At 38.3% G+C, this 14,931-nt stretch overlaps 1 protein-coding gene across 1 annotated transcript in view; it reads left to right on the plus strand.

Moving 5' to 3' along the window:
• The window catches only part of HHAT (hedgehog acyltransferase), a 167,031-nt gene that overhangs the window by 14,988 nt on the left and 137,112 nt on the right, over positions 1–14,931 (plus strand). The window contains exon 8 of the mRNA XM_075146994.1: positions 7,137–7,287. Coding sequence (XP_075003095.1) covers positions 7,137–7,287 — 151 coding nt within the window. The remainder of the gene's footprint in view (positions 1–7,136; positions 7,288–14,931) is intronic.

Consider the following 14,931-nt stretch of genomic DNA (forward strand, 5'->3'; position numbering starts at 1 on the left):
AGATGTCAGCTGGGCAGCACAGTACTGTTATTTATTGATCCCAGGAAGACGTTGTTTGGAGAATAAGAGCATTTTCTAGAATTCACAAATCATTGTGTCTATATTCACAAATATTTGTATCTATGAATAGTTAGCTATTGGCATATTGAACAATATCAGGGCATTTGTGCTTACTTAACTCTGAGCACCAAGTGCAGTGTTTATACAATTCCATGTTTTTGTGTCAGTGCTGCATCTCATTTGGGTAGCATTGGTCAGATTGAAAGAATTTGGCACTTTCAGAATTAATGACACAGCAGGGAGACCTGTATTCCATGGTAATGGAGTAATGGAAACCCTGATAATTCATTCTTCTCAGTTTTTAAAGTTAATTGGGATTAATTTGCTGCCTTTACATTTTACACTGTATTTTACACAAAATAAAGATTTGCAGGCACAGATGATAAAAGCCACTATGGATTCCAGTAATCCAGTATCCTGGTGAACTGCAGCATACCAGAAGGGTAGCCACACTGGGCCAGATCAGAGGTTCATCTGCTCTAGTGAGTAATGTTTGGATGTGATATGTAATGAAGCCTGGGAAAAGAAATAAAAAATAAAGGACAGGTAGATTGGTGATCCTTTCCAACATACGTTCTTCAGGCCTCTGTAGCTGAATGACAAATTCACTAACTTATATAGTAACTAACTTATATAGTAACTAGTTCTGTTCTCTCAACAGAACTAGTTGAAGGATCTTAACTTGAAATAAGTGATTTATTTTTTTCTTCACTATGACAACATAGAACATCAATAGTAAAATTCACTCTGGTGGGGTACATTCTGTTATACAGAAACTGGAATGGATGTTGAATGTTGCTAATTCATTTGCGTGTTAAGTCTGATTCCAAAAATGCAGAGGTTAAAAAAACCACTGCCTATAGTTTCCTTATAAGGCTTCACATATAGCCTGGTGATTCAGCACCATTTACTCATCTCTGCTTATCTGAACAGAGCTTCATGTCAGTCTGGTATAGTCACGAGGTATAGGGAATGATGAAAGCCAGAATTCTGCATGAAAATGTATTGTCTAATACAGTTGTTGCATTGGATTAATCCAGGATACTAATAGATACTGTAATTGTGAAAATATATTTGACTAGGAATCTGTATATATGTGCTTTGTCAGAGGTGTGTGTGTCTGATGTAGAGACATACATCTGAGATGTATGCACATATAATACAATGTTGTGAATGTTCTGTAGGTTTAATGTATTGGTCTTAACCATGTGCCATTTGTTTGTTCTAGTGAAGCATGCACAAGTTAGTGTCAATTAGCTATCATTGTTTTAATTATTAACTAGGCTCTAGTACTCCAAAAGGGTATTTATTTTCATATGAGCAGCGTGTAAGTCAATCTAGAATATGATCTGTTCAAAGGTGGAGCCACCTGGTTTAATCTGTAATTGGTGATTTCGTGTTTTGATTTGTTAAAAGAAGAAATGTTATGTAAGTTCCTCTTTGAAAGTGAGACCTACAGAGTAGTCTGTGTAAGTTGGATGTAGGGTGCTGGTTTTGATGTATTGCAGTTCTTTTTCTAATAAACCCATAGATAGGAAATGGATTTGTGAGTCCATTTTAAGAAGCGCACAGTGTTTTACTATTGGAATTAGGGTGTCTGTGCATCTATTTAAATGGTAATGAAATAATAACAGAGTAGTCTGAGATTTTTTTTTTTCTGTCCTGCAAGATGATGATAAGGAAGAAGAATCTGATAAAATATTTGGCATCTTGATGTCTGTTTTGAAAACTGGAAATACAAACATGAATCAGAAAGCTTAAGATTTTATTCTCTAAAACATTGGGTAGTTCACTGCTTTATAGAAAGAAGTGCGGCGGGGGGGAGGTAAATTTTTTTATAACTTTTCCTGCAGGCTAAACTTCCGGATAGTATTGACAATTAACCTACTTTTATGACTACTTTTTTTTACTTGTGTTGTGGCTTAACCCCAGCTGGCAACTAAGCACCACACAGCTGCTCCTTCACTCCCCTGGTGGGAGGGGGGACAGAATCAGCAGAGTGAAAGTGAGAAAACTTGTGGGTTGAAATAAAGACAGTTTAATAGGTAAAGCAAAAGCTGTGTGCGTAAGGAAAGCGAAACAAGGAATTCATTCACTGCTTCCCATCGGCAGGCAGGTGTTCAGCCATCTCCAGGAAAGCAGGGCTCCATCATGCGTAGCGGTTACTTGGGAAGACAAATGCCATCACTCCGAACGTCCCCCCCTTCCTTCTTCTTCCCCCAGCTGTATATGCTGAGCATGACGTCATATGGTATGGAATATCCCTTTGGTCAGTTGGGGTCAGCTGTCCCAGCTGTGTCCCCTCCCAGCTTCTTGTGCACCCCCAGCCTGCTCGCTGGTGGGGTGGGGTGAGAGGCAGCAAAGGCCTTGACTCTGTGTCAGCACTGCTCAGCAATAACAAAACATCCCTGTGTTATCAACACTGTTTCCAGCACAAATCCAAAACAGAGCCCCATACTAGCTACTGTGAAGAAAATTAACTCTATCCCAGTCAAAACCAGCACAAGGTGATAACTGTTGATTTATTTAGAGAGTTCTTTCCTGCAAGTATTTACTAATGAACATAATGCCTACTGTAGATGTTTTGGGAGTATTCAAGGTAGGTGGCTTTAAGGCATGTGTATCCTTGGAAAAACTTGTGGTTTTCTTTAACCTGGAAGACCTGTCTATGCCTTGACCAAGAGTCCCTTGGCAGCTCTGTTTAGTCTTGTTTAAGTAACTTCACTTTGGGATCTTTATGTCCATTCAACTTTGTCTAAAAAGAAGCACTTAGCCTCCAGGGCAAACATTGTGGTATGTACTTTCCTGCCACTGCTCCATATGTTTTAGGATTTTTCTTGCTTCTTGTGTGCTACTGGAAGGCTGCGATATGAAGCTGGGCTGTACGAGTCCCTGTAGTACTTTTTTCTTTCATCATTCCTTTGGATTTTGTGAGCACCTCTTTCAAAGTGTACTGCCAAGCAGCAGTGGGAAACACTGCTGAGCAATATGAGCCCAATTATTAATTGCATTGTCTTCTGTTCAGGTAATGAAATTAGGGTGCTTCATGTTTCTTGCATGATGCTCTTTTTCAGCGGCTAGAGACAGGAATAACAGAATTGAGTTGTCACTTTTGCATTAATTCAGGTCAGTGTAGCAGGTAGTGGATGGTTAGCCCTGACTGGGGCACAGGACAGCACAGCATGGTGTGTGTGGGATGGCTGGCAATGGCTGCAGAGCTCTGCTTGTGCCACGTTGACTTGGCGCTGTGGTAGTCGTGTTCATATGAAAGCTTCCCCCAGCATGAGGTATTGCCTCCTGCTGTGGTCAATACCAATCTAAGAAGGTCATAGTAGATCCAGTCTTGGGGCTCTTGTCAGGGAGGAGTGTCCTGCTGTGAAGAAAATGCTGTAGCTCAGTGTGTAAAGCTTGTCAATAATTGTGCTCTTATTGATTGATTAATGGAGCTGGAAACTCCTGATGCATCTTATGATTGTTGGCTTTATTGCTGAGACACATCTGTAGCCTATCTGCTCCAGTGCAGAGCCATATTCTTTCATGGAGATTTTAATTTGATGGAATCCCTGCATAATTGTGATTTTTTTTTTTCTGTAGGAGAAGAGGCATGTAAAAAATAAGAGAAAGGGTAAATGACTCCCTAAAGCCTGATATTTTTAACTTGATGATATGGCCCCAAATTCTGAGTGGTTTTAAATGTCTGTTTCTTATTAGACTTGTGCCATGTGTCAGTAACCCTTTTGAAATATGACTGCATATTTCTCTCTGATACGTGTTTTCTAGTTGAACCTGCCCTGGTACTTGACAGAAACAAGCATCTACAATCACGAATGCTATAGGGTCAATGTAGCTGCAAAAAGAGTAAATTTGTGCTGTTGTGCTCGTAATAAAATTGTCTGCTAAGTTACCATTCTTGACCATGAGTTTTGGTGATGGTTTATAGACAGAAAAATGCCAAGTGTGGTTTCTAATACCTGGATACAAATCTTTTGTTGCTTACTTATGAAAATGTTCTGTTTAATAATTTCTGTCAAAATTTATCAGGCAGAGTTTTGAGAATATGAAAACTTAAAAAAAAAAAAACAAATCCACAAAAACTTAGAATTCTGTGAATATTCTAAATTGTAATTATCCTTGAAACAAACCTCTCTGAAACTTATGAAATGCAGTTTTGCAGTAAATTTAAAGAAGGTAAATATTTGAAGGGCTATAAATGCATTTGTAAAGCATAGGAAAACTTAGAATGTTTTAAGAATTTCAAGATGATACATTGAAAAATATAAGTTTCTATAAAAACTGATTTATAAAAACTCGGTTAATTTAATCTGGGACTTCAAACAGCTTGACTGTTGAGGTACATGGGTTTAAGATTGTATGGGTACTTTAACTTGATATTTTTTTCTCCCTTAACACATTTCAGTTTTAAAAAAAATTAACCTTGACTCTGAATCCTTTGAATTAATGTATTCTGGGGAAAAGATAGCATTTTTGCAATACTTTTTCCCTTAGGTATGTTTTTAATATACATTTGATACAGTTTGTTTCCAATTTAAGATAATGATCATGTGCGAATTCTTTTTAAGCTTTAAACCGAACACCAGAGAACAAATTATGTGATATTGTTAATGAATTTGAGAAATTTAGCATTGATCTTAAATTTCTTTTTTTATTTCATGTTTTTAAATCAGGTGAAGCAGTGTACTTCTGGCTGCTTTGTGCTATAATGGAGCAAATGCAAAGCAGCTGGAATGTCTCAGGTATGCAAGAAGGTTTAAAGCCTGTGCCTTTGCCAATGCAGCCCAGCTGTTGTGTGGCTGGGAATCTTGCCCTGAGTTTTCCATGTGTGGCCAGAACTCCCTCACAGCTGGGATGAGTTGAAGACCAGTGAGAACTTAATCTACATATTTTGATAGGGACCTTCACATTGCTGCTATTGTGAGCCTTAGAATTGCTGCAGGCCGAGTAGCTAGTGTGTGCCCGGTAATGATCGGTGATGTGATGTCTACATTTATTTAAGATACCAGTGCTGTTGAGCTGTCTGCTAGTTAACAGTAATGTCAACTTAGATGTGTGTTATTAGAGATCGTGAAAATGCCTTTTTTTTTTTCCCCCTGAAGCTTGTTTATTATAGCTTTGTATCTGAGAACTCGGAATCTTTCATCATTGTGTTTAAAATAAAATGTATTGATTTTCAGGTCTCAAGAGAGTGGTAGTCTGTGTCTCTAAATCCCTTTCCATCATGCCAAAGGATTTTGAATTTTACCAGTGCACAGACAGCTGTGATCTTCATAATCTGTTTGTGTGGGTGTCAGCATTCAGCTCTCCAATGAAATTTGTCAGAAAAGAAATGAGAAACTGAATGAGATGGGAATTAAAGCAGAAATTTTACTGTATAGCTGATTTAGCAGTAATCTAATGTGTAGCTAATTGGCTAGTATCCAAATTGTGCTTCTGATTGTTTGTTTTCCTCTGGGGAAGAATGTTATTGAATACTAGATGACTGCTTCCCTGAAGGAAAATACCGTAAGCTTCATGTCTAGGTATTTTGTTCTAACATCAATTTTTATCTTGAATGGCACAACTGTTTCTTATATCATGCACGTGGATCACGATATTAAAACTAAAAATGTTGGATGGTAGCAGCAAAATGCTGGCCATGTGTAGGCCAGTAGCAGTTTTGCAATTTGTATTATTAGTGACAGAATTTCACCCTAGGTTGTTATATATTAGATGAATTTTTAATGTTTAACTTTTGGTTGACATCCATAGTATACTCATTAGTCAGCAGAATCCAAAAGGGATGTTTTGCCAAAAAAACCCAGATTATTTAGATGTTCATGGACTTGTACTGCTGGAGTCAGATTGAAAACTTTGTCTCGAAGGAAAGGCTGCTGGAAGGTTTTTAAATTACATTAAAAATCTAAAATACTCCAGTCAAATCACAAGTTAGTTAATATCAGTGAGGGAAAGCAAAACACTGGAAAGGAAGGAGATGTAACAATTGCATTTCATAATGTTTTTTTTTTTTTACTTTTCCAAATTATAATAATTTTACTTTCCCTCCTTTGGGATTAGATTTTACTTACGTCAACTGTCAGTCAGATGGAAAAGTTCACCAAAATCAGTGGAACTTCTAGGAGTGAACTCTCACCAGTTTCTATAAAGGTGTTGGCCTCTGCTTTTTACTGATTTTTTTCTTACGATTGTTGGTCAAATACCATTTTATTCAGCAGAAAACATGTAGAATAGTAATACGAATCATCTTGCTTCATTTATAATGCTTTCTAAGATTGTTACTCGCATGAGTAATAACTCTGAGAATAGCCAGTATGATTTTCATCTCATACCTGTGCAAGATGCTGCATTTTGTGCCATACCCCAGGGTTAAGCTGTGAGCAAACACACTGCCAAAATTTCTCCTTTGGAAATCAGGCAGCTAAAGCACCTTTAAGGAGGCCTTTGTCCTGTGGGTTTAAAAACTGAAATATGCCTTAAGCATTATGCCAAGTGGAGTTCCAGTCTTCTATGCCTCGGCTGCAGCAGGAGGGATCTTTTAGGGGGTGCTTTGGGGGACACAAATATGACAGTACATGGGATGTTTGTGGATCTGTCAGGGTAAGCTGCAAAGATAACCATCATTTATACCTGTTCTGGAGGAAAAAGTGAAGAGTGGTGGTTTGGGGTTTTTTTGCATAGATAAAATTTATTGTCCCTGTGGTGAATGTTCATTGCTTGTATCAGTATGTTCTGATTTTTAGCTCAACATAGTATTTGTTTTTCACAGCAGTCAATACCTACAGTCCAAAGATTTTTTGAAAGTGGAACTACAGATGCTTACTTAAGCTTTCATATTGGAACGATGGTACTATTTTATGTGTGTGTGCCTAAAGTCATAATTGCATGTGCTTGTGTCCTATAACTTGCAAAAGTAGGTATTGTATATTCCATCAACTGATGATGCTTGCTTTAGTTCTTTGAACAATGGCTGTTTGGAAGTAATCAGTATAAACAGGTTTTAAAAGTATTTCAGGACTTATTTAAGGTATAATTTCTTATTTTATTTTTATTTTTTCTTTTAGGTGGCCTGGCTTTAGCTCAAGTACTATTTTTTTATGTGAAATACTTGGTTCTGTATGGTGTTCCTGCCCTCCTCCTTCAAATGGATGGACTCAAACCTCCAGCTCTGCCTTGCTGTGTGAGCCTGATGCACAGTTTCACTAAAATGTGGAGGTTAGTCATTATTGCTTTTCAGACAGTTTATTACTGATATATGGCAGTCAGTGTGTAAGAACATGCATGTGTGTGTGTTCATGGTCACATAATGTTTGCTTTCATGTCCTCATGCTTTTACTCTCACCCCCATGGTTCATCTTTAGCACTTTCTAAATGAACTTCAATTTGATGGTTACTTTTTTCATACTGCAGAGGCTAGGGGCAAGCATCCCTTTCAGCATTTTCATCCTCTTAATAATTAGAATTAGACTCAGCCTACTTAGCTTCACTACCATAGCAATTATTTTTCCCAGATATCTATTAAATGGTTCATTTTTCAGTCTTGGTCTAAACCCCACATTTCAGCAAGATATTCTTCCAGAGAAGGAAAAGAAATGCTTGATTAATCACCCTATGAGGAAAGCTGTAGGTATAACACTTTAATATGTAGAGTCATGCAGTAGAGAAAGTCTTCAACACATTAAGAATACTATGAAAAGTGTTAATTGTTTATAATGTAGGATGAATTTCTGGATCCCTTTTGCTTTTAAAGAGTTTCAGCGCAATATCTCACAAAAAAGTATCAGTTTTGAATCTTACGGTTGCTTTAAATCAGTGTTCACTGAAGTATTTTCCCTGAAAACCGTGTGTCAGGTGGATTCTGCTTGCTGTTTAGCCTGTGTGTAAAAGTGGGTTCAGTTGACTTCTCCCCTGCCTTGTTTTCCTCTGCACTATCTCTAGTTCCTCCAGTCTGTGGGATGCTGTTCCCCAGACTTCTAGAAACACTACCTAAAATGATTTAGACTTGTCAGCCTTTTAGTGCAGAGACTTCTTGTGTTGTGTTAGTGCAGAGACTTCTTGTGTTGTGTTAGTGCAGAGACTTCTTGTGTTGTGTTAGTGCAGAGACTTCTTGTGTTGTGTTAGTGCAGAGACTTCTTGTGTTGTGTTAGTGCAGAGCCTAGCACAATGGTGCTTACCCTGTTTGGTCTCCGACCGCTTTGCGATATGAATAAAACTTTTTCATTTTAGTCATAAAAACAGCAGGCCTGCTATTATCAGAGCTTTATTGAATGAGATTTTAATTTTGTTTTCGGCTTGAAGCTAGTTGTAACAAGGCTTTATAGTTATAACAGTTGGCAGCTGTAGATGTGTAGTATTCAAAGAAATGCAGCAGAAATAGAGTGCAGAAAACAGATGAACTGTTAAAAATTATTTGAGCTACTAGCAAATGCCTTGGTTTAAATTCTCTGTCAGAGTTTGAACTGAATTTATGACCTACAGAGTTAATATAGAAATCTGTGGTTTTTACTAGGCACTCTCCTGAGAGCAGCACCTCTTGGGCTTGCTGGCCCTTGCAAGCAGAGTTGCAAACAGCAGAGGTTTTTTTTTTTCCTCCTCTCCCAGTTGTTATTCCAGGGAATCTGTATATTGCTCTGGAGGTGCCAAATGAAACTGAACTTCAGCACAAATACTAATGACACTGCTGTGTCAGGTAGTTGTAACAGGCAGTGAGAAGGTACTCTGTGCCTGCAAAGATGCGTGGTGTATCACAGTAAAAACATTGGGTAGTCTTTAAAAAATATTCATAACACTTATTTCATAAGAAAATTGAAACTATTATCTAAGCAGAAAGTTTATTTTTTTATAGAAGGAAAAATGTCAACTGCTGATATTTACCATTTGCCCAAGTATTTCATTTATATATGTAGCATCATTCACTGCCAGAAATAATTTTATTATCTCGTAGATGGGATTTGTTTGTTTGCTTTGAAGGTTGAAAAATCAGTTCATGTACAGCTGACTTGATTTCTTGCTCTCAAAGCTGTGTGGGTAGTAGAATTTCCCATGGCTGCTAGTGAATTATGGGTCATTCTCAATTATCTAAGAAATCTCATATAGCTTGCCCTCTGAATCCCTGAATTATGATGCCCTTACGCCTTTACGGTTAAACTCTTCAATCACTACAACCTAGAGGCTTTGCAGCCTTTTTATGTGTTTTGGTATGTTATATAGGAATGTCAGTGTTAGAAGTGGGAATAGTCTTTGTTTCTAAACTGTATGACTGTCTGAACCGGACAGGAAGTGTGGAAATGATGGGTTTAGCATAAAAGCTAGCAAAAAATGGTGAAAGTAAATAGCTTGTGTTGTGAAGCCTTATGAAGAGTGACACTGTGTTTTCTTGAAGTGCTAAAGAGCCAGGTTGGGAAATGGAGTGGGGTGGAATGAGCCAGATGATATGGAGTGCACTACTGTTGCCTGGTGGCTGGCATCAGGGGGGCTGCTTGGAAAAAAAGTGTTTCTGTATGCTTGGCTCGCTCTTACCCTTCTTGCTGGTGTCCGCTTTAGGGTACTCTCAGAAACAGGGTATTATGCTAGCTAGGCTTTCAAAAGACCCAGTATTGCTATTTTTATGTCTCAAAGCTATTAGCAGTGCAGATTTTGAAGGAGAGAAGGTAGCCTGAAAAGAAAGACAACATGAATGTCACAATGTAAGGAATGCAAATATGCTATTAAGGAGTCTTCCACCACCACCTGGTGTCCTTTGAGTGTAACAACAAAGCTTTTGATCTGATACATCCAGACCACTGTCACTTATAATCAGTGCATGCTGACGTAATTCACTATGTGATAGAGCAGGTGGAAAAGCATTCAATCAGGAGGGTAAGAAAGATACCACAGTGTGTCTAGAATTTCTCTAGAGCTGAAAAGCAAAGCAGGTATTAGAAAAACAAATGAGGTACTCTGCCTCCCTATTTATGGTACTAAACAATAAACCAAATTGTGTCCATTCAAACTTAAAAATAAAAGGCTTTAATTAAAAAGGAGTTATCAACTTTATAGTAGAATCTGCCTAATTTGCATTTTATTTAATCAAGACAATCTCGAGTCAAAAAAATTAGCAATCTTGTTTACTTGTCTCAAGACAAATACAGGTGTTGAATATGTTACTGTGGTTTCATTTTACCAGGATATCATTATCTTGCTAAATATGCAGCTGCATAGCTAATAAATGCATGATAAATTTATAACTATTCAAAAGCTTGATTATAGCTGTGAAAAGGAGTTTCTGAGCTCTTGATTTCCAGATAGGGCAGCAGTTCAGTGACACACCAACTTAGAGTTTTTAATGTCTGCTTTATCTTATGTCATGAGGAATTAAAACTTGTTGTTTTGTTACCAAGGCTAAAAGCAAGGTAATGAATTGTGTGAGAGCAACCAATGATGTTGGAAACTTGTAAGTGCTTTTAAGGAATTGGTTAAGGCTGATGTCTGCCCTACAACTTCACAGGCTGGGGGGCAAATTGTGTGTGCAACTGGAAAAAGTTGTGTTACTGTTGAAAATTGCAAATTAGTTCAATATGGAAAAATATCCTAGTGGAGGAGTAAAGGTGTGGAAACTACAGAAACCATAGATAGCACATAGCTAAATCCTGTATCAATTTTGACATATTGGTAAATAACTTTGGCAATGTATTCCACAAAGAAACTTGTCAGTTTGTAAATTAGGACAACATTTAGCACAGATACTGTTCATGGAAAAAAAAACCAAGTCATGCTTCCATTTTTGTATTTCCATACGATATTACTGAGTGTGGTGAGTGCTTTTCTGCAAAGACGTTGGACACATTGATCAGATGTGTTTTGACATGCTGTAGGAACAGCATGGCATAAGAAACCAGTTATCTCTGGTCATAGACCGATATGAAATGTGCAGAAGCATAACTCCTCTTCTTCTCTTCCTTCCCACCTTAAAATTTGCATATTCCCAAGTATCTTATCCTAAAATAATTTGGAGACAAGTGTGTTGGGGACAAATTGTGCTAAAGCTTTATGCACGTTTAATATAGATTAACCTCAGCAAGAGTAGAGGTTCTTCAGGAAGGCAGTAAGAAGCAGTATTTGAAAGGTAGATTTCACAGGAAACAGAATCTCATCCAGAATAGAGAAAATGAGTTGAAGAAATGCTGCCAGATAAAAATAAAATAATGCAATGATGGAGAAAGATCTGGTCATTTTCAACTACCATGCTGTAAGTTCCAGATTCCGCCTTGTACTTAACACCCCAATTCTTGACCAGACAGGTGTCTGACATAAGTCAATCTCCCCCCCCATTTTCTTGCATGCTAATGGGTGGACTAGGAAGGCTGTATTTTGCATGTACATACACACTTTTATATAAGCACATGTTAAGTTTATCCCACAGATGTTTTGGTGACATCCAAAAATGGTGTCTGGGTTATGATTTGAAAGAAGTTGTCTGCAATTCATTCTGGTTTACCTGCCTCATTATTGCAAAAGCATTGCTTGCCTTATATGAGAAAAGTGGTCTATATGTAAGTCTCAGTGAATTGCTCCAAATTATGGATTAGAATTTTGCTGTAGGCTAATCACATTCTTGGCTATAACCATGCCATAGAAAATGGATCTACAAATGAAAATACAATCTCATCTGCATCTGTTTCTTCCTCATCCTGATACTTTTTGTCTACCTTCACTGTTGTTCTTGAAACCTTCCCCTCTCTGGCAACAGTTCCTTGTGTATGTCTATCAGAAAGGACTGTTCAGGTTCTTTTCTGGGAAAAGACAAGTCTGATACTGATGTTATGTGTGAGTACGAGCACAAGAGATCACTGGGACCACATGCAGTAATTTTTGGAAAGACGAATAGCAAGCAAAAACTTACCACCTTTTATTTCTGGCTTAAACACTTGATAGTATTTACATCTAATTGCCTGTTCTTAGTTTGTGGTGAGGACTGGAATAGATTTTTAAACAAGGAAAATGGATTTTCTGACCTGTAGGGGGGAAAAAGTAATTATTTAAGTCCATTTTCACCTATGCTTCTCACGGTCTTAGCCCAGTTCATCATGTAGTTCTCTTCTTTGGGCTTCTGATTTTTGTATTGGAATAAATAATTTTGGGAGTTAACTTATTAAATATATCAACATGAGTAAGCTGCTGAAAGGCTTTATGTTATAAGATATGATTAAGGAAATTTAAATAAGATCAGAAATGGTGTTTCTGTCAATGCTTGATTTAGGAAGCTTGCCTCTTTAAATTCCCAAATAGCCAATGTCTGACATAAGTTAACACAAACATAACTGTCCAACTGTAACTGTGCCGCAGCCATGTGCGGTCAGGATGACTTCCCTGCCTCTGGGCTCAGAAAAAGGTGCCTTTGCAAGTTTAGGGGCTTGTACTTTAACAGACTCCTGTGGAAGGCTCTTGCTTTCTGTTTGAGTACTGTAATGTTCTTTTGCTGTGGTGTTTCTGGTTAAGTTGACAGATGGTCTGAAATTTGAGATAGCAGATTTTCTCCCTGAGTTTCTCCTTCCTATGAGTTTAGTTCTCTGATTATATGCTAGTAATAACAGTAGATCGCTGTCGTGCAACCTGTCATTTGGAGGTAATTACAGGGGAAAAAGGAAGGATGCTAAATGATGCGTCGTAAACTCCTTCCCATGGCAGGTATCCTCAGGAGTCAGTTAAATTACAAATCCTTGAGAAATTTGCATGAGGGAAGGAGAGGCAGGCAGTGAAAAGGAACTCCACATCTCTGTGGCAGTGTGAAGGAGGGATTCAGTGTGAATCACCCAGAGCCTGGTAGAAATTCGAGTGGCACATCCAGATCTGTGGCTCAGACCTGCTGCCCACCTTGCTGTGGAAGGGGTTGCAGCGGCAGCAACAGCTGCTTCCCGAAGCTGCAGGAGGACCTTCACTGGGGTTCTGTGGCTGGGGAGAGGGAGAGGATGCTGTCAGGGGATCAGAGCAGGGATGCTGGGCCAAACCTACTTGTGCTATGAACAGAGAATCACATTTCAAGTGCTATAAACGGCCTACCAGTCAGCTTCAAGAGGATCAGGTATTTTGAGGTGATTTGTTTAGTATCTATCCTATAGTTCTAGACAGCTATGTTTTTGAAAGCTCTCTACTCCATGCCTCTGATAGGACTTACCCAACAGCTGGAGCTGAGAGACAAGAAAAGGAAGGACAGGCTTATGTATATTTCCCTTTCCTCTGGAGATTAGGAGTGTCACTTCTGGTATATTTCCAGCCTTTGATATGTTCGAAGAAGTTGTCCAGTGTGTTTTAGACAGTGTATCAGGTAAAACAAAAATGTCTTTTAATGATCTAGCTTCTCACTGGTTTTGTTGTCTGAAAAGCAGATTCATGCCCAGCGTGCAAGTAACCAATTCCACACACTCAGGAGAGATATTGTTTTATTCAGGCCTGGGCGCTCGGTGGACTTGCCACAAATCAAGCACACCTGGTCTAATCACTTTTCTGTTTATATCCATGCTTCTCATACGTATTTTAAGATTCTCTTTTACATATTCATTAGATTTCCAAGAACTAATTATAATATTACATCATCCTAGACACATGCGCACTGAAGTCTTTAGGGTCTTCTTGAGGGTCTCGAGTGGTCTCTGGTGGTCGGCAGGGTAGTGAACTCTTCATGAATCCGTTCCTTTCTTTCCTTATAAGGTCGAGGTTTGTCTCCGAGCCACGTTCATTTATGGTTCTTAATTTCAAGGTTAATCATTATTAGGGTCTAACAATGCTATACAACTGCAAACACAATACCTGCTAGTTAACTAACTCCTAAGCAACAAGTCTTCATTGTTTAAAAATAAAGAAGCGAGCAGTATGGAATAAGAGGTACTGTAACAGATTGTACCTACTGCATCAGTTTTAATCTTAAAAAATGTTAGTGCTGTGGCATTTCTATTTAAAAATCAAAAGGCACCTTTTCCCCACCCTATATTTTTAGAGATGACCTCTTAAATATGAAAAAAGATTACTTAAAAGGATAGTTGGATTAAACAGAATTACACCCACAGTGTTGAAATGGCCTAGTGCTCCTGCATAAGGGGAAATCGTATTGAAATCTTAAGAGTGGAAGAAATCAATATTGCCAAAGTGTGCAGAAGTCCAAATACATCAGTGCCCATGAGCCACGTTAGGCCTTCTTTTGCAAACTTTGACACCCTGAAGTCAGAAGATCTGGCTTGTGTGTCCTGTCTGGACAAGTACACTGAATCGGATCCCAATCAGTAGTAAAAATAACATGCATAAGAACAGTTTTGTCATGGAAAGCTTGTGTTTGCATGTATTTGTGGATGATGTGCTTTAAAAAGCTTAAAGAATATTAGTTTTCATTCCTGAAGCTTTTTACCTGGTCTTTGAAGATGCTGGGTGAGAGTCTTGGAAAGGAAAGGGCTCTTTTTTTCCTTCTGTTGGTACGTAAGGACTAGGGTTGAATGTAAGGCATGTCTTGCTGTATGTCCTTGCCACCTACAACCCCTGTGGTACTTCTAAGCAGTGTGTGAAATACACAGCTACTGTGCGGAGTAACAGCTGGAGTCAGGGTTGTCTTTTGAAGAGGATAGCCCTCCTTAGGCTATAGAGTTATACGTAACCTTTAAATGTTACACCTGCTTGCCAATATCAGAATACTTAAGCTGCTTGCCCAAAAATTGGGCATTTAATTGCAGAATTAGTGCACATTTTTTAGTAGTGGAATAACTTATTTCTAAGTTGAAAAATGACACTTTTCCTGATTTACTTACTTGTTGTATTTTTCATTAACTGTTGTGATGCTTAAAGCTGAGCATTGATCTGTGACGCGTTATTTTTAGCTAACGTCACCTGAATAGA

Source organism: Calonectris borealis, chromosome 3, assembly GCF_964195595.1.
Source record: "Calonectris borealis chromosome 3, bCalBor7.hap1.2, whole genome shotgun sequence".
Taxonomy (NCBI): domain Eukaryota; kingdom Metazoa; phylum Chordata; class Aves; order Procellariiformes; family Procellariidae; genus Calonectris; species Calonectris borealis.